The sequence below is a fragment of the Syzygium oleosum genome, unplaced genomic scaffold, assembly GCF_021117445.2.
Source record: "Syzygium oleosum isolate NSW1041296 unplaced genomic scaffold, Sole_v2.1 Sole_v2.21, whole genome shotgun sequence".
In the NCBI taxonomy this organism is placed as follows: Eukaryota; Viridiplantae; Streptophyta; class Magnoliopsida; order Myrtales; family Myrtaceae; genus Syzygium; species Syzygium oleosum.
The window spans coordinates 6292856-6311979 of record NW_026607505.1 but is presented as its reverse complement, the minus strand read 5'-3'; the positions used below and the strand labels follow the sequence as shown (position 1 = coordinate 6311979).

Genomic DNA, 19124 nt, shown 5'->3' with positions numbered 1-19124 from the left:
AACAAGAGGAGTTTGTCCACTAGTCTTGTTTCGTTTAACACATGTTTAGTTCTAAAGGAGATATGCCGCATATATTCCTTCCGCTACCTCCAAATATATTCTGCGTGATGGTCGGTGCGATGTGTTCATACAATCCTCAATCGGAGGCGGGTGCTCGAGACATGACGAGTCTCGAACGAAATTAAGTCGCCGGATCGAACGTAGGGAGAGAGGGAGAGAGAATCGATCTAATTTGAACAAGAATAGGTCGAGCAAGGTCACTAAGATGGGCTATTTGTTTCAATATGTCACTCCTTTGTGTTTTTTGGTGTTGAAACTATGTGATATATTAATCAAGCTAATCCCATGATTAAGGCTTTTTAAGAAGGGGGACTGTTAGGTTTAATCCACGCAAAATTGGCTTTTAGGCGCTAAATGAACCCTCATCAACCGAAAGCAAATTCGACAAAAGGAGGCAGGGAAACTACAAGACACTCGTCGAATTAACTGAAGCGTACAAAAATCTTTAATCTTGTGCACTATGGGTATAGGGCTATCAAAATGGGTTACAAATTCATATTCTAACCCACTTTTATTTAAACGGGTCACCTTAAACTTAAAGACGTGGGCTTAAAAAAAAAACTTAAAGTAGGAATTATAATAAGTTTTAAAGTTGAAAGTCTAAAACAGATGGGTTTTAGTCGATAGGTTATAAACCCACTTTTAATTCATCAAATAAATAGGTTATGTTTAGCCCATTTCGGTCCTTTTTTCGCCGGTCTTTACTCTCTCCCTCTTTGATTTCGTGACTCAGGAGTCGGGACCTTCTCCGTTCATTTGCTCTGCTTTCGCTATCGTTAGGTTTTCTTCGGTGTCTGGCTCACACCTTCACACTATCGTGACCAATTGAAATTTTGAGGAAACCCAAAATAGGTCGAGCAAGGTCACTATCATGGGCTGTTAGTTTCAATATGTCACTCCTTTGTTTTATCTGTTTTTAGGAAAAAGTTACAAAAAAAATCCCAAATTATGCCTACTGTGACATATTTACCATGAACTTTATTTGTGACATCAAAAGCCCCAAATTATGTTCACTGTGACACATTTATCCTAAACTTTTTTCTTGTGATATAAAAAACCCCCGAACTTGTACCAATATGACACAATTACTCTCCGTCAATGTTCCGTCGGATGATTTTTCAACCAAAACGTCATTTTTATTTAATTTAAGCTACGTGGGTGCCATGTCAACATTGCTTGCTTTCTGAAGCCATGTATGCATATTTTTAACGGTTTTTATTAACAAAACTTTAACGGCGGGTAAATGTGTCACACATGAACAAGTTTGAGATTTTTGGTGTCATATAAAAAACTTTAGGATAATTGTATCACAGCGAATATAGTTTAGGGGTTCCGGTGGCCTTTGCCCCTTTTTGTGTGTTGAAATTGTGTGATGAGTTAATCAAGTTAATCCTGTGATTAAGGCTTTTGAGAAAGGGGGCGGTTAGGTTTAACACCTGCGAAATTGGCTTTTAGGCACTAAATGAGCACTCATCGACCGAAAGCAGATTTAACCGAAGGAGGCAGGTAAACCATACGACCCCCTATTGCTTAAGCACGACATGTAGAGATCACGAGATATTCAATGAGATCTTGATTTTGACAATCGAGTTTATCCAAAGAAATAGGAAATGGCGGCTCGATTAATCTCCACCGTGCCTTTTTCTTTTCCTTCTTTTTTCTATTTTTGGCCATATTTGGACAATTTATCCCTTCTTCTGTTTTTCCCCTGGAGTTTATGAGGCTGTGCTTAGCCCTCCCGTCATTCTTATGTTTTGATTGAGAGATGGGATTTGTCTATTTTACTTTTTTCAATTTATGTAATTTTAGGTATAGTAAATGAAATTTGTACACCCTTTATACCTAGCATTGCATTTCTGTAGAGGAATATTATTCTTGAATTGTTGCATCAAACATTTTCTTTTTGCATAACCCCGCTAAGATGCTGTGTTCGGTCGTGATTGCGAGGTACAAAGCCCATGCTTATAATATCTACAGGCCACAGTCAGTCAGGCCCAAGATAGAAGAATCAGAGAGTCTATCGGCCATGTGAATGCATATTATCTTAACCATTAATTATGCAGGTCGAATCACATAATTTACTTGATCAACGGTCCAAATGATCTTGATTTATATAGTATGTATGCATCTCATCAAACATTAGAAGCGTTTGAACAATGCGGCATTGTCCATATAAGAGCTCGTTTAGCTTCGTTCGAGAGGGAAAGAAGACAAATCTATTGTGTCGCTTATTTCGACGGGATTTCATTTGAATCGAGCTGGAAGATCCGGCTCGATTAATTTATTGGAACATAGAGGAAGAAATTCTTCTGGCTGAAATAGTTCCATTTCATGCTTAAAGCTTCCTTCCTTTTCATGAAATTAGTTCACATTTGGTACCTTCATGACTAACAACAGAAAGCGGGAAATCAAGGAAAAGCAGGTTACGCGCTCCGGTTTAGAGAGTAGAAAGGGAGACGTAATAAATTACAAATGACACCATAATATCATGATCTTAGTCTTAGAGGCCCACCCACCATTTGAACTGGCTTAAACAAAAATTCTTGCCCATCAATCAAAGCTTGGTTGGGCTCGAAACTATTGATTACTGATTTTGAGGGCTTGGACAGAGTCTGTCTTCCTTAAGGGGTTTGGCTTCATTAGGTCACTTTAGCCCCCATGTTAGTACTTTATATAGGGGAAATTAGAAATATCATCTTCGCCTCTTTTTCTCGTGTCAAATACCATCCGCACGTTTCAAAATATGCTCTCGACATCTCTCCCGACCTAAAAAGACCTTTTTGCGTGCAAAAAATCTACACCCAAACCTCTTCCCCTCGCTCTTCTTCCACCCCTTCTCTCTCCTTACAACACAACATTATGGCACAGCGACGATCAAGAGCCATAAGAGCCACACCCGCTGCTAGGAGCCACCACTTTGTGTCGATCCCATGGGGGCACAAAGCGACCCGAAAGCTTACGCCCTCACCTTGCCCGCCGCCCCTCTCCGTGCTCCCCCGTCTCTTGTTGTGTTGAGCTCGCTTGAGCAGCGCGACCGTGCGATCTCGACCTAAGCTCGTGCCTCGCAGTCGCTATGCGAGGTCGGCCCCAAGTTTGCGAGGGTCGTGACCAATTGCGAGTCTTTATGACAGAGTTGGCGAGTTGTGCGAACTTTATAGCAAAGCTCAACCATGATTGCTAGATCGAGGTCGTCCCTCGAGCTAACCCCGCGGCGGTTCTTGGCCTTACATGTGAGGCCAATGCTAGTTACAACGGCCTCGGCGAGCTCTCGTGGTGGATAGGTTGAGAAGTAGCGGTGCAGCAATTTGGGATAAAAAGTGGCAATTTAGTAAATTATGTGTGGATTTTAAGATGCAATTTGAAACTTAATGCACAAAGTGAAGATGGTGATCTATAGATTTTGACAACTCAAGATGATATTTGTTTTCCCTATGTTCTTTTTGAATTGTTTATGCGATTGGTGTAACTTGTGCATGGCTTTTAAGGTTTGACTTTAGAATCTAACAGTCTATAAATTCCATAAGGCCAAAGCTGTTGATAAAGTCTGACCCAATTAAGTAGTTCAATTCTTAATGCTCCAATTAAGTAGTTTAAAGTTTCCAATTCGACATGGTTACTCCAAATAATATATCCACACATAAGGAGCAGCCTCCGCGCCAAGTGTAGTTCTAATTAACATTCCAATAAAATCGATGTAGATTCTGGATATTTCATTAATTGCTCAAGCCTTTTTTTTTAGTGTAGCTCGAATAGCACGAAACCTTCCTTATACCGTTATACATCGGTGCAGAAATTTAGTTGAACGACCTCCTTTTCTTCCCGGAAATCATCAATTATTGAGCTCAAGCTCTTAATTGATTTTCACAAGAGTGTCACGTCACGATATATCGCCACCAACCGTGCCAAGTACCTTACCAAGCTTTGAAGAGGTTAGCGAGACGCAAGCGATGCCCGTCTAGAAGTACATGACACCAAGTAAATTACAATACTTTCCGGAAGTCCAAGATTTCCCTATTCACTCGTAGAATAGAAAAAACCAGCTTCCTCATTTGAAATGCATCATGCACCGAAGGTTCTAAATAGTTTAGAATTCCAATTGCAATTGCATCCTCATTTTTCTCACCTCACCGAATCCTAGGTCAATAACATTAAACCGCGTTGCAAACTCTCCTAGGACAACGTGGGCAGAGCGATCACACCCCCTATCCCCGACCACACACACGACGTCGCCCGCATTGACCCACAGGGGAAAAAACGATAAGTAGCTTGAGAATTAGGAAAACTCGTGCAATGACTTGGCCCTTTCAACAGTAGTTGAAAGAGACATGTTGAATAAACCCTATTCACAAACACCCCCCCGGGAAAAAAAAAAATCTCAACTTTTTTTACATGTTGAATAAGCATATCTTGGTTTTTTAATTGACCCAAAAAAAACCCATAAACTTTTGTCGAAGAGACAAAAGCACCCGTCAAATTATATTATAGACGAATTTTATGAATCAATCTCGGTACAATTACTCGTTTTTAATGGTGGTATGTCTTCGTCCATTTCTTTCGGGACTTTTGATTATCGAGTTATATATAAATACGGATAATTATCTATATTTTTTTTAATTAAGTTCGCATGCGAGTAATGTTCGTGTTCGGCGATTAAACTACTTTATTGGTGCCTTGGATAAAGGGATAGAAGAAATGCAGCCTTATTATTAAACCGAAGAGTCAAATCATGGTCAAGATAAGCTTCGTAGAAAAGTCCCTAAACATGTGTTCGTTTGTGTGTGTCCGTGTGTATATAATCGTCTATCGTCAATTACCATCGTCGCCTCTCTCTCTCTCTCGCTCTCCTGTTTTGTTGCCGTTGTGGTGGTAGGGAGTGAGTGAGGTGAGGGCTCCTAATCATGGGAAGATCTCCTTGCTGCGACAAAGCCAACGTCAAGAGAGGGGCGTGGTCCCCTGAAGAGGACGCCATACTCAAGAGCTACATGCACAAGCATGGCTCTGGTGGTAACTGGATCACCCTCCCCACCAAAGCTGGTAAGGAGAACTTTCCTTCTTCTTCTTCTGCAAGTATGGTTTTGACTGGAGTGTGATTTCTGAGTACAATACTGGGATTTCTGAGTGGTATTGGTCTTGTTGGCGGTGCTGCTACGAATAGGGCTGAGGCGGTGTGGCAAGAGTTGCAGGCTGAGATGGCTCAACTACTTGAGGCCGGACATCAAGCATGGAGGCTTCACTGAGGAGGAAGATAATGTCATCTTCGCCCTCTACGCCGCCTTAGGAAGCAGGCAAGTTTCAATTTTTGCGCTGCCACTCAGCTCAACTTTTGATACGAAATGAATTTGCGCGTCGGGTTTGAGTTTTTTCGAGTGATCCGTAGGTTCGTGTTTTCATGATTTTGTGTCCCTTTTGTTGTGACGTGACCAGATGGTCGTTAATAGCTTCGAGACTGCCCGGAAGGACAGACAACGATGTGAAGAACCACTGGAACACCAAGCTGAAGAAGAAGCTCCTCTCTGCGGGACAAACGGCTCGTCTCAGGAGCGATAAAAATCAGAACTTGGGCGGGCGTGCGGCCTCTGGCGTTCCTAAGCTCGAGACCCACGATGACCATATCGTAGATTCATCACCATATTGCTTCTACACCAGCAGTTTCAGCGCATTGCCCCAGTTACACACGAGTCCCGGCCATCAAGAATACAGCAACTTCGATCATCAGGACCAGAAAGCACCGAGCTTTCTAGCCCCGAATGCAGTGGAAAGTTCGGATCTTGGCACTGGTGGGAACAACTTCGGCGCCGCCTCTTCAACATCGCTGCAAGAGGTATCCAGTCTCTCCACCGCTTCGTCTTCTCTCGCGTTTCGTGGGAACGATGAAGTCAATGCAGAGGAGGAGGAGGAGCAGATCTTTCTGGATTTCGATTATGACATCCTAAACGGGTTTTGGTCGTGCGAACAAAGCGGCTTCATTTGGCTGACATAGCTTTAACTCGTCGATTGATTAACTGGGAGATCAGAAACACGATTCAGGAGAGATGTTTAAGGCTAGAAAAAGTACAGGATGAAAAATAGAGCGTGGAGGCTCAAGATTGTCCTATGTTAAAAGTAAAGGTTGCTGTTTGTTTAAAGCGTTTTAGCAATGGCCACGTCGCTGTCTGTGAGGGTGACTTTCTAGTCAGCACACCAGTTTCGGTTTGGCCTCTGACTGGTCAAGGGTTCATCAAGCTTGCATGTTTCTCCCTTCTCCTGCAATGGAGTCAAACGCATCTCTTCTCCCTCCCATATCTCTGAGACTGACTGTAAATCTCTCTCTCTCTCTCTCTCTCAGCATGCTTTGTCCTCTCTCCCTCCTTCTATATTGAAGCGAAAAGTAGAAATGAGCAAGACGCTCCCGCCTCCCGGTTCCTCAAAAGCGAAACCGATGTCTAGGTGATCCGATTTCTGGTTTCAAGAGAAACCAGACCGATTATTACTTATTTATTTTTAAATATAAACCTAATAATCTAGAATTCCTCACACACGCCTCCGCTTGCTCTTCTCTTTCGGTCTTTTCGAATTCGCCCACGACGCTCTCGCCTCCTCTTTAGCTAACTCACATCGGGGCAGGTTTGACCAAATTATGTGTTCAATTAGAGCAAGTTTATCGATTAGAGTGTGGTTCAGATACAATTGATGTAGGCAAGATACTCGATTACGAGGGAAATTTATTTAGGTAACATGGGATTTTATTTTGTACTATTTCAAAGTGTTCACAGTGAAAGGAGAATATGGTGGTTATGTTTTAGACAAGCTTGTTTGCTTTGAACATCAAATTTCACTGCATAATGAAGTGCTTAAAATGATCGGTTTTCACGGAATCGTCTGAGAATCGGGTCGGATAAAAAATCGATTACTCCTTACGAAAGGACAAGGCAAGATCCGCACTTAGACATATAATAATACACACCCACGTCGCACTGAAGTTGCTTGTTGACTCGTGGAAGGGGAAAGGACAAGTGCATGGACCTCCAAAGTCTCCGAACTCCTAATTGTATATTGTTTTCATTTGGTGCTAATGCTTTGTGATTTATAAATGAAAACATGTTTTGAATTTAGAAAAAAATTTATGAAAAATATAAGAGTTAAAAGTACAAGATCTGCAAGGTTCACAAGATGTCGAGATTTTTAAAAGTCGAAAGTTTTTCGAAACTGGGCTCAATTTGGCTTCACATGACTGTTACGTGTTTTATTCGCAGAATTGTGGTCTCCAAAAGCTTAATGGATTCAATTAGTGATCAGAGTCTAATTGAGGATGGCCTTTTATTTTTTCTGGGTCGACTAATCGAGGATGATCGATGGCCAATTAAAGTACCGAATTCCACTTTAAAGCAGAAGTAAATATATTCTAATACATGTTGAAGTCTCAACGGCTTTGTAAAAACCCAATTACCGAATAAAGTGCAGAAGAACGATCGAAATCATCGAGGAAATTGCATGAAACTTCATCGAATTAGGACGTATGGTTTTTATTCTTGAATGACATGCTTGCTCGACGATTGAAATTGCACGTGAACTTCCTAATGGAGACGAATGAAGCGCGTAGAGAAAGTTAAAAGCTCACGTGTACGTCTGGAAATCTTGTATAAACAAAGACTAGTAATTAGAATAAGAAAAGGTGGACACCCTTTGTATAGGCTGCACGATCTTTCTTGATTTACCCAACAAAATTTGAATAGAGCCACTAAAAAATCTATCAACATTAATTGTCTCGTGCCCTCATGTAGTTGTCGAGAGGGGAACATCGTTCATATGAATGCTTATGCCGTATGACATTTGACATGCGACAGCATTTTAAATTGGTGATCTCGTTTTCCACGCATAGATTAGTGTGTGATACTGTATCGACATGTCAATAATATAGTTGTTTGAGAAATTCTGTTGATGCCAAATTCAAAAGTTAAGTTTGGGAAGTAGTTGATGACTTAATATCATGTAGCTGACCTATAATTATAAGCTTGAACTTTTGAGTACGATGAGTTTAACTGCACGTATCATTGGGCTTGGATTTTGGCTCTCTCGATGATAGGTAGTTGAACTTGTGATGCATGTCCCAACCGGAGTAGTGTTTGATTGGTCGACACTCCCGATGTGTATCGGCATTTGATGAAAATAATTCGAGGAAGAAATCTCGTAATCAAGGCGATTGTCGGATAAAGATTGCTATCATGGTTGGTATGGCTGAAGAGAGACCACGAGTGAAGGCAAGAGTTATGAGGTGGCAACACAGTCCATGATTGGCGATGATGGTTGTTGTGGTAGCACACGAGGCTCACAAGCGAGTGGAGATCGATTGAGGTGCATTCGTTGGAGGGGGTTAGACGAAACCCCACATTAGAGAATCGTGGTGGTATGAACCAATAATATATCGTAGTAAGCCAATAACTAATTGATTTAAGTTTTGAGTGAATGACCCTCTAACCTGATAGGTCCATGGACTCGAATTTGAGCTTTATCTTACAATATGGAGATTTCTTTCGCGCGTCTCGATTATGTGTTGTAGCCACACATGGTCAAATCTCCTTTCGTTAAAAAGTCCCAATCCAGATCACAATCGTCCAACTTTTCTCTAGAGAAAAGCAAGCTTGGAATGGTAAGATCTAAGATAATTCAACAAGGGCAGAGAGACCGAGTTTCTTTGCATGAGCGGGGAAATTCCTCATCATCCATCCAATCTTTTTACAAAAGAAAAGTAGTTTTTCTTCTCAATTCAACAGCAACGTTTCCCTTATTCAAATGGGTCACAGCAGGTCAGTCCTTGCTCACTATTATATTAAGCAGCATTTAAGTGAGCTTGAGGAGTCCAAATCTTACTAGTCTCCTCTCCTCTCCTCTCCTGTCCAGCATTAAATATAATGGCTCCAATCCCATGCATCATCATCCTCCTTTCGTCAAAGTCAAAGGCAGCATCTGGGGTGGTGGACTGACGATTAGTCCGTCTCTGCAACTATAGGGCTTTTTAGACCCTCGGCTTCCTCGAACTTTCCTCCGTTCAGAAGAAGAAGATCATCACCACCCCCCCTATTGCTTGATGTGGAAGGATCCATTAAAAACTGTTTTGAAAATTTGCCCACTTGCCTTGTTTTCAACGACAAGCAAGAAAGATGGAAAAGATGGAGGGATGAGGACTTTCTGGGTGCGCTCCATTAATGTTTTTTGTTTCCTTGACTTTCGCAGGTTAAAACCCAGATACAGTTCAAAGGGTGGTTTTTCATAGGGGTGAGCATGGTTCCTGATTATATTCTGAAACTGGAGAACCTGATCAATGAGAATCTGTACGTTCTAAATTTCAAGATATGTAGAATAGATTCTAGGTTCTAAAAATTAGAGAACCTATTTCGACAGGTAGATTTCATATTCTAGATAGGTGGAACCTGAAACATGAACATGTCTTCTCGTGATCCTGCGGTATTTCATGGCATTAGATGATTAGCGTATGATCCGGAACCACTAGTCTGAGCTTTTATTTTATGACTTGTTAATGTTTCATATTTTTCGTGCGTCTAAATATAAGTCGTGGTTAGTGGATCATAGTAGTAAGTGGTGATTATTAAAGGTAATGATTCACTGTAATTATTCAATTAATAATACAAGTGGAACCTGAGTAGACTCTGGAACTGACCCTCAAACCTATGATAATGTAGGTTCCAAGTTCCAAAAAATGAGGAACTTATTATCATGGGTAGAACTTATACGGAACATAGAACTACTCACCCCTAGTATTGATTCACGCAATAACTTTTCATTTTAGTTATATTTATTTGAACCGTAATGCCAGGAAAACTAGTCTTTTGTATTCTCTTTGATGAATGATAAGTTTGTTCAATATTGTTGCGTTCATTTTTATTTTGTTTAACTAAAAATGCAATAAAAAAAAGAACTTGTTAGACCTTGGAACCTGTGATAGGATAAGTTTCAAGTTCCGACGGGTAGGTTCTAGATTTCAAAAAATGAGGAACCTATACCCGAGGGTAGGTTCCAAATTTCATTTGAAACTTGTAAGTAACCTGGAACCGCTTATCCTTAATTTTTCAGTCCATCGAACTTGCGTCAACCCCAGATTTTTACCTCAAACTGGCGTTCTCTTGACATCGTATTTGAATTGCTTCAATACAAGAAAAAAGCGGTCATGCTCAGGGGCTTATGTACGACAGCAAATGTAGTTGTACACGTTGTTGACATGGACAATCAGGAAAAAAAAATATGTGCACTCGAAGAGTATTGCGTGGTAGTATTCAGGTAAATGGATCAGAATCAGCTGTTGTTGCTGTTGCTTGGTTGGTGCACTGAGATCAGTCACAAGAGATGGCGCAGCCCCACCTGAGCATACATATATTTTTTGTTGAGTAGATTAATTACTTTGCCAATTTTTATTCTAATCCATGTTTAGGGTCCGTTTGTTTGAAAGGAAACTGTTTCCGGATAATTGTTTTCCAACTTTCCGGTGTTTGGATAATGAAAAACTAATTGATCTATAGAAAACGTTTTTCATGAACTGAAAACAATAAACTTATATTGGGTCCTTTTAATTTATTTTATATAGTCCTTGAACTATTTTCTAATGTTCAATCTATTGTTACTTTTTTACATTTTTGGTCATTATAAATGTTACAATAGTACCACCGCCCGCAGCGGCTGTGTGCTCTCTTCCCCTCACGAAGGGAAGGAGTTCGAATCCCAGCGTTGTTGTAAGAGATTCTTAAGCGTGACGTCGTGGTGGTGGGTCCTGCGCTAGCGTCACCCCAGGTTTACCTCTCCGGCTGTCGGCCATGCGGGGGTTCCCGGGTTACCAAAAAAAAAAATGTTGCAATAGTTTCATTTAATTATTTTTTACCTCATGATCTCTATCAAAGTAAAAGTAGAACCTCATTTAGAGTTGTATCGGGTTGAATTCCATGCTATTTCGGTTTTCTTATTTATAGATTTAACTGAATTTATTTAAAAAACACGAAACACAAAAGCATGAAAATTTTATCTATGTACAAATTTAGGAACAACATTCAGATGTACGATTATTTATAGATGAATTAATATTATTTTTAGATATCTTCATGAAAACACTTATTATTAAAATTAGCAAGAATGTCAACCCAATATAACTCTAAATGAGGTTCTATTTTATTGTTATAGACATCATAAGTTAGAATATACCTAAACCAAACTATCATAATATCTATAAAGACTTTAAAGGTATTAAAAAGATAGCATTTTTTTAATTAAGAAAATAGATTGAAATGAAACATATTCTTAAATTTGGGTAGTATAGTAATTATGAAAACTTGTGAATAGTAGCAAAGACGGATTTGACTTCGTTATGGAACGTTGAAGGACTAGATTGAGCAACATGAAAGTTTAGGGACTAGATTGAATATTTATAAATAGTTCAAGTTAGTCTAAACATGGCATGGCATATTAGGTTAAAGTTTACGAACTGTTAGTGACAGTTTTCAAAAAAAAAAATTGAAGCACAGCTGATTAAGTGGGGTTCAAGAAAAGAAACATTCACAAACTTTAATATCCCAGATAACACATATACACACAAACGGGTAATTGCAACCATTATCATCATTATTTGCCTCTAATGACAGAAGGTTGACACTGGTGAGAGTGTTCACAGCAAACGTTACAATGGTTAAGAATACAACTATCAAATCCGTGGCCATTCCAACTCAATCCGCTACCTTGGCGAAATAGCTGACATAGAATCAAAGTTGGTCGAAAGAATTTCCGGCGAACTAGTCGAAACCGTCATGCTGATCGCCTCGTCCCTCGGTCCGGCAGTCCTTTCCAAACCCCTGGACAACTCCATTTCCAAGCAGTGCTTAAGCTCTGGCAGCACGTAACTCATGGTCGGTCGATGTAGGGACGTGGATGCTGCGCATGCCATTGCTATCTCTACCGCTCTACGCGCTGAACTCTCGTCGAAGTCTCCCCGCAGCCTTTGATCGACAAGGTCTAGGATATCCCCTCTTTGAATGAAAGGACTCGCCCATTCCAGAATGTGGACGGCCATTTCGGCTTTGATGATCGCGGGCTGTCCCGTGATCAGCTCCAACAGAACAATCCCGAAACTGTAGACATCGCTTTTCTCATTCAATTTGCGAGAAATGTAGTACCTGCATAGACAGGACGAGATTCAGAAAACCATCAGAGATAGCCCTAGTTATAATTTATGCTTTGTATTCCTGAAATCACGGAAAGCTAATATCAGCAGAAATCAATGTTTCTTTAGCTGAAGGCTTTATGTTTCAGTGACATTCACGCAGTAATACCCACTCTGGGTCAAGATATCCGGTTGTACCCACGACGGAAGTCGTCATGTGACTAAGGCCGTCACTGGGGATAACCTTGGAAAGTCCGAAATCCGCTATTTTAGCCTCCATGCTTTCGCTCAATAGAATGTTGGAAGTCTTCACGTCCCTGTGAACAATCGGCGGTTTGCATCCATGGTGTAAATACTCGAGTCCTGCAGACCAACATCCGAAACTCCGTTTATTATAATGGAAGAAAGATGGATCATAAATCAAATGATATATAAATGATTTTTACTCCTCTTTTCGTTACTGAAAATGTTTGATGCCATCTTTTCAGTGTCCTGATTATTTCGTTTCAGTGAAGTAGTAGGCATCTAATGTTTAAGTATATTACCGACAGATGTATGAGGTCTTACTTGCACATAGATCGAATACAAAGATTGATTACATTGGATACTAAGGAACTAAAGCCATTATCATGTTCTTTTGTCGTAACTGGATGTTTAAGGAACTCGAATTCGTCCGTTATTTCGGATGATGAATTTCACATCGAGCATAACCTTCTCAATGTAAATCTAGCTGATTTTTTCTTGCAAATAGAATGTTTTGTCGCGTGATTCAGATTTCTCTTCTTCTGAAATTAAGGTTACCGCACAACCACATTAAAGTTCAATGGACTCGACTTCACTTATAGGATATATGTTTTCATACACCTTTGAAGTCACGGCATTCCTTACGTGCAATGCACGTGTTTCTTTACTAGTCTTACAGAAAACCATGAGCATTTGGTGGAACTTGGATTAGTGACTTGACATTTGGTAAGCAACAATGTTCAGAAGAACTTACAGGATGAAACATGAGGAGAAACGCACGATGTCAGGAAAAGATTGGTGGCATTTCATGAATTGACGTCTTAAGTTCAAGTTCATTAGCAAAAGAATGTGACCGAACCATTAAGGTATGAGGACCTGAGTAGATTGTTTTTATAGCTTTGATATGATATAGAAAAGCTAACCTTGTGCAGCATCCATTGCGATGCGAAGCCTCGATTCCCAACTCAATGTACGTGAATCACAATCTGCAGGAGAAGATTGCTTTAGTGTCCTAACTGTTCTGGCATGATACTATATAAGCCTATAATTATATTTCGCCCAGAATTTCTTTCTTGTTTTGGTAGAATTACCTGACAGATAATTTTTCAGATTGCCCTTAGCCAAGTATTCATATATCAGCACCATGTTGTTGCTCTCATCACAGTATCCAATGAAGGAGACCAAGTTCTTATGGTGAATTCTCATTAGAAGTTCGGCCTGCAGATGGACCAGCAGCTATAGTAACTTAGATAACATTCTTCAAGATTAGATTGATGATATTCTGTAAACAATAGTTTCGTTGCATGAAAACGATACAAGTTTATACATTCTTTTGTCTCGATGGATTGACCTCTAAAGGGATCATCTACAATCAGTCTTTGCGGCTAGCAATGAAACCTGTACTATCTTTAATGTACTTCAGCGTGTTGTGTGTGGCATTTAGGCTTTTTCGAATGTGCTAGGGACATTGATTTTTAAGAGTATAGTACGAACCTCGGTTTGGAATTCTCTGGGCCCTTGTGAAGACGATGCAGATAGCATCTTTACTGCAACTTGGATTCCTTCATTCATGATGCCGAGGTAGACATCACCAAACCCTCCCTTCCCAATAACTGTCTGGAAGTTGTTAGTCATGCTTACAACCTCAGGATATGTGAAATGCCTCTTCTCTGATGCTAAATATCTTCCTCCCTCATTTGTAGAAACTGTTCCTGTGATGATTTGACATGGACGGGAGTTTCTGATTAATCTGGCACATGATTCTATTTTCGGGATTTTAGATATGCATCTAACTTCAATGCCTAGCTGAGATATCCTTTTCTATGTCCATATTGATGACTTACTACTGTTATCATATCGACGGTGCCATTGATTTAAAGAAGGATTGTTGCTGATACAATCATAAAGTTTTCCTTTTTGACTGTCTGTCTCCGTGCATCTATGATGTCTAAGTCCTGCTAGCACCACATCACATCCTCTCTAAAGCTTGCTATAAAACATTCAGTTGAAAAGGAAAAGGAGATCAATACCTGATTTCCATTTTCTTCTTAGTTGCCAGAGTACCACCAGGGTAACAAATAGGGCCATCACTGATAACACTGATGAAACAACGGGAATGACGATTCTCTTCTTCCTTTTGCAAGAAGCAGAGCCACAAAGGTTTTGTTCATCGACACTGAAAAGAGAGGAAAATGAGTTCATAGAAAAAAAAATTGGTAATATGGGACGGAAACGTGTGGAGGGAAAAGAATGGGTTCATCCACGACAGTCATTGACCCAAAAGGAGCATACCAACCTCAACGTGAGCAACCCTGCATTCGATCTTTCTAAAAGAGCTTTAGGCACAGCTCCCGATAGATTGTTGCCTCTCAAGTTCCTGAAAGTCAAGTAATCATCTCATACAATTAGTGTATCTACTCATATCGCAGATGAAGATAACTCTGTCTACTTACAGGTACTTCAAGTTTTTGAGTTCTTCCAAGAACTCAGGCACTGGTCCGGTTAAGCTATTGTTCGACAGGTCCCTAAACAAGACAATACTTTTTGAGATGCTACAAGCTGACAAAGTGAATCTTAAAGTTCATTTTAGCAAACCAAATTGTGGCATATTACGGCCAAGCTATATGGAAATCTTAGTACACTCACAAGGATTCCAGTGATAGAAGTTTTGCAAAAGCAGCAGCAATTGCCGCGTTCAATCTGCTCGAGCTTAAGTTCCTGCATACATCATAGAAGATATGCTGAGGCTAAAATTTGCACCCCAAAAGGTTAATGTGACCCAGACCAAATGTGCCACAAGAACTCACAGGTAGATTACTTGAGGGGGAATCGAACTGCTGTAGTTGCATGCGAGCCCTTCCCATGGGAACTTCTTCGGCCCACATGGATCGCCGGCCCAGTTTTTCTTTATTTGGTATGTTGTCTTGACACTAAGCAAAGCATTGACTGTATCCAGTATCAGATGCGATGGAGTAGATAGAAAGTAGTGTAGACTTTCATGTCTAGCTTAAGCATATACTAAACAGCCATGAAATTGCCTTAACATAAGTATTGATTCCAATATTTCTGCAGTAGTATGCAGTTTTTTCGCTCTTCCTTTCTTTTCACATCTCAAGCTAATTCAACCTCAATTGCTTTCGCTAGTTAACCATTCCTTGAGACTAGTCCTCATTACTGATTCCAATATGCTCATAGGCTATGCAGAATCAAAATTTCAGACACTAAGAGAAGAGAACATACCATCTTCACTGTTTGTTAGCAATTCATCCAGCAACCTCACCTTGTAAATCTCAACAGCATTCAGTATGGGCGGAAGAGCCGAATCCGCTGTTTTGTAGATCACGATTCGATGTTCACCTCCCACCAAGGCTTTTGAATTAGAAATCGTGGCTGAATAGAGGTAGCGCGGACTAAAAGGCCCAAAGATTTGAGATCCATTCCACGATATATTGAATTTTCTTGAAACGTTCTTCTGAAGCTGCTCAACTTCGGCAAAGTACAAGTACACTAAGAACTGATCGCTTGCATTACTTGAGGTCCAGCGCAATTCCAAGGGTTCGCTCGCATTCCGCGGCCTAGCAGCTGTCTGAATGACTTCAGGAGGCGCTTCATAGCCATTTTCATTTGTATTAACTGCCAACGAAGTATTGATTGCCTCCCATGAAGGGGAAACATAAGGAGCCCAAACGCGGTCGTACATATCATCGTTGTATCTGCCACTTATCTTCGTTGAGCCAACGTTCAACCTTTGAAAGAGAAGTAATGAAGCAGGTTTCCCGTACTCGGAGTCATATGTCAAACTGTTCAGCGGCCTAAGCTCCAATGCCGATATGAAAGGAACTCCCGCACCAATGTTCATGAGACAAACGTAGATAGCCTCCGATGATGCAAAACTGATAATCTCTGGGGTCACGATGTCAGAAACGTTGCTGAATTTCACCGTTATCCAGAGATTGGCATCGAGATAGAGATCGAACTGAGGCGGATCGTTGAGTCCATCATAGTTTGCGTAAAAGAAACTAGCTCTTATTAAATACAAGCTGGCGTTACCTGCAGCAGGTCTTAAGGTGTAACAGTTCTTGTTTCCTTGAGGAAAGCTTCGGAGATCCGAAAGCGGCTGAGGCAGATTGGGGTTGTTCGGGTATGCATAGTCAGAAGAGATGTTCCTGTTTGTTCCGGTGTCGGTGTAAGCTCCATCAGACTCGTAACTTATTCCGGTGTCCAGGTCGACGTACTTGAAATTCGCGGGCGCGCCACAGTCTATGCTTATGAAGCCTATTTCGAACAAATTACAGAGCAAACATTTTGCAGACGCTTAAAAGAAAGAACACCAAATGATCTTTAACCACGACCACAACACCACATCCATTTTCTCACTAGCCTATTCTAACATGTTCTGCCTACAATCATCAATCACAAGACGGTTCACGTAAAATCGCAACTTGCAGGAACAGGTTCCATTCCTCAATCAAATAGAAATCAGAAGAAAACTAAGCCATTTGCTGACCTGTTTGAAGCTGCCCATTTGCTGGAATTGCAGTGAGAATGCAGAGAAAGAGCAGCCGAATGGAACCAATTGACATCTCCACCATCATCTCTCAGCTCAGCATGGCTGAAACTTCTGCAACACTGTGATGTTATACCGGAATGCTTGTTCCTTTCATTTGCCTCATCAGGCTCCAGTTTGCTACACGTGCACATAAAATATCGAAAATCATTGCTTGCTCTTCACAGCGCAGCCAAACAAAGAAAAGGAGACCGTTCACTGAATCTTTTTCTTTGCTTTATCAGATCTCTGAGCTGGAGAACCACATCACACTGGTCCTGGTCAAACAATTGACAATTGATGGGATACGGACTGACCCACTTGTTCATGCGTTTGATTTGTCCATGCGAAAAGCTGTGAAAATGACTTCTTTTCATTAATCAAACACACGAAACAGCGGCTAGGTCGGCAAGCAGTGGGCACACGAAAAGCGAAAATAAAAGTACAGATAAGATTAAAGAAAAGGTCAACTTGCTGTATATAAATACTGCATGAATCATGAAGCTCGGTGCAACAGCTATGGCTGAAGGAGTTAAGGGTCCAGAACCACGGCGCCATATAATAATGTCCTTAGCTCATAAGAAAGTGTGAGCAAGCGGAGGAAGGAGATAGGTTATCCACTTAGTGCAGTTGGCTTTTCAGCTCAACGTTCGCGAGTCGCTCGATCAAGCGGGTCGGGTTTCACGTGAGACCGACATATTTTAAGATTAGCGTGTATTGGGCTCGCATATACTGTCTATCGCATCGTGGTCGCACGAATACTTAATCAAATGAACAAGGATTACAAACCTTTTGACGAAGCTATATAGCTGGTAATGTAAGGATCACATTCCATCGCCGACACCTACTGTTGCAGAAGAATTGAAGGAGAAAGAACTGGGAATGAAAAACATAATCCAAGCGAAATGATCGACGGACTCTTTATCCAAAATTTTTCGTTTCGTCTTGATGATTAGACTGTCTTAAAATTGAGTACATACTCTATAAAACGTCTCTTAGCAGTTGATGCTTTGACATTTAAGCATGTCGAATTGATTTATTTTCGATATTTTCGACATTTAACTCTCTTTCGCGGCATATATTGTCAACTCATGTAAACAACAAAAGAATACATCACCGAGTAATTTGAGATAATATCATTTGATCACAATGAAATGGGCATATATTACCTCTCCCATTTGATCATTGTCCAATTTAGGGGAGTAAAACGTAATAAGGTGAAAAGTTGGGGAGCAATCTGCAATTTGCCAAAACTTTTGGTCGAACGAGTTGAGAAGCTCAAAACTCGAACCTCAGCTCCCGGAGCTTCCTCATCAACTCCCAACCAAATTCCCGCCAAAAGAAGAACAAGAGAGAGAGAGAGAAATCGCGGAACCTAGTGTTGCGGAAGTCAAGCGATCGCACAATAAATTTGACAGAACAAAAAAATAAATCGGACAATAGATTTACGTGGTTCGATCGTCAGTGACCCTCCATCCACGGCAGAGCGAAAATTCATTTGATCAGCGATACAACGGAGATTACAACCACACTCGAGTCACTCAAACACTCTAAGTATTTCCCAAGCCCCAATTACACCCAATAACTCACGCAGTGTTTAACCCCACAATTTCTCACGAAATAATCTCTCAATCTCACGAAGGAATTGTACACAAATCTTAACACACAAAATTTTCACGACTTGAACACTCGAATTCTTGGATGTAATTTGTCGAAGAAAGACCCACGACTGCCGAGCACTCGTTTAAACGGCGCTTCACTGCTCCATAGTCTACTGGCCGAGTTCCAGTATTTATATTTCCGAAGGGACATCCATTGGCCGAATTCAATTAGGAATACAAATCCGTGAGACACGGTCAACCCAAAGTCCAAGTTGGACTTTCCTCAATTTCCTAATCTCCTCAGCCAAATCAAATAAAGCAGAGAATAATTCCGTATATTTTATTTCTTCTTTCTCTGATCCATTGTTGACCGAGTCAATGTCTATCTCAATGTCCACGTTGGCCATTCTGATGGACTTTCCTATTTCAAGCCGTAGACTCCGAGAAAGTAGAAAAGGAAACCATGGCTGAAGAGTCTAAGTAACAATTCGGTCAACAAGTCACGGGTCTGGTTTCTTTCACGAGATTAAGCCGCCTA

The 19124-nt window shown here is 40.7% G+C and overlaps 2 protein-coding genes across 5 annotated transcripts; one reads left to right on the top strand and one right to left on the bottom strand.

Moving 5' to 3' along the window:
• The first annotated feature begins 4894 nt into the window (after positions 1-4894).
• On the top strand, positions 4895-6339 carry LOC115671249 (transcription factor RAX1-like). The gene is made up of 3 exons (XM_030592759.2): positions 4895-5094; positions 5216-5345; positions 5485-6339. The coding sequence occupies exons 1-3, from the start codon at positions 4959-4961 to the stop codon at positions 6038-6040; spliced, it is 822 nt and encodes a 273-aa protein (XP_030448619.1). The 5' UTR covers positions 4895-4958; the 3' UTR covers positions 6041-6339.
• Positions 6340-11568: 5229 nt separating this feature from the next.
• Positions 11569-17214, bottom strand: LOC115671347 (probable LRR receptor-like serine/threonine-protein kinase At4g29180). 4 transcript variants are annotated; one of them, XM_056321094.1, is made up of 12 exons: positions 16947-17214; positions 15680-16605; positions 15247-15385; positions 15086-15157; positions 14893-14964; positions 14736-14816; positions 14470-14615; positions 13934-14151; positions 13531-13675; positions 13363-13425; positions 12370-12559; positions 11569-12209 (listed from the first exon to the last, which is right to left on the bottom strand). In XM_056321094.1, the coding sequence occupies exons 1-12, from the start codon at positions 17138-17140 to the stop codon at positions 11771-11773; spliced, it is 2685 nt and encodes an 894-aa protein (XP_056177069.1). In that variant the 5' UTR covers positions 17141-17214; the 3' UTR covers positions 11569-11770. The 4 variants fall into 4 exon arrangements, with proteins under 4 accessions (XP_056177069.1, XP_030448753.2, XP_030448754.2 ...); XM_030592893.2 differs by having other exon boundaries at positions 15680-16714; positions 16947-17165; XM_030592894.2 differs by having other exon boundaries at positions 13531-13657; positions 15680-16714; positions 16947-17164.
• Between the last annotated feature and the right edge of the window lie 1910 nt (positions 17215-19124).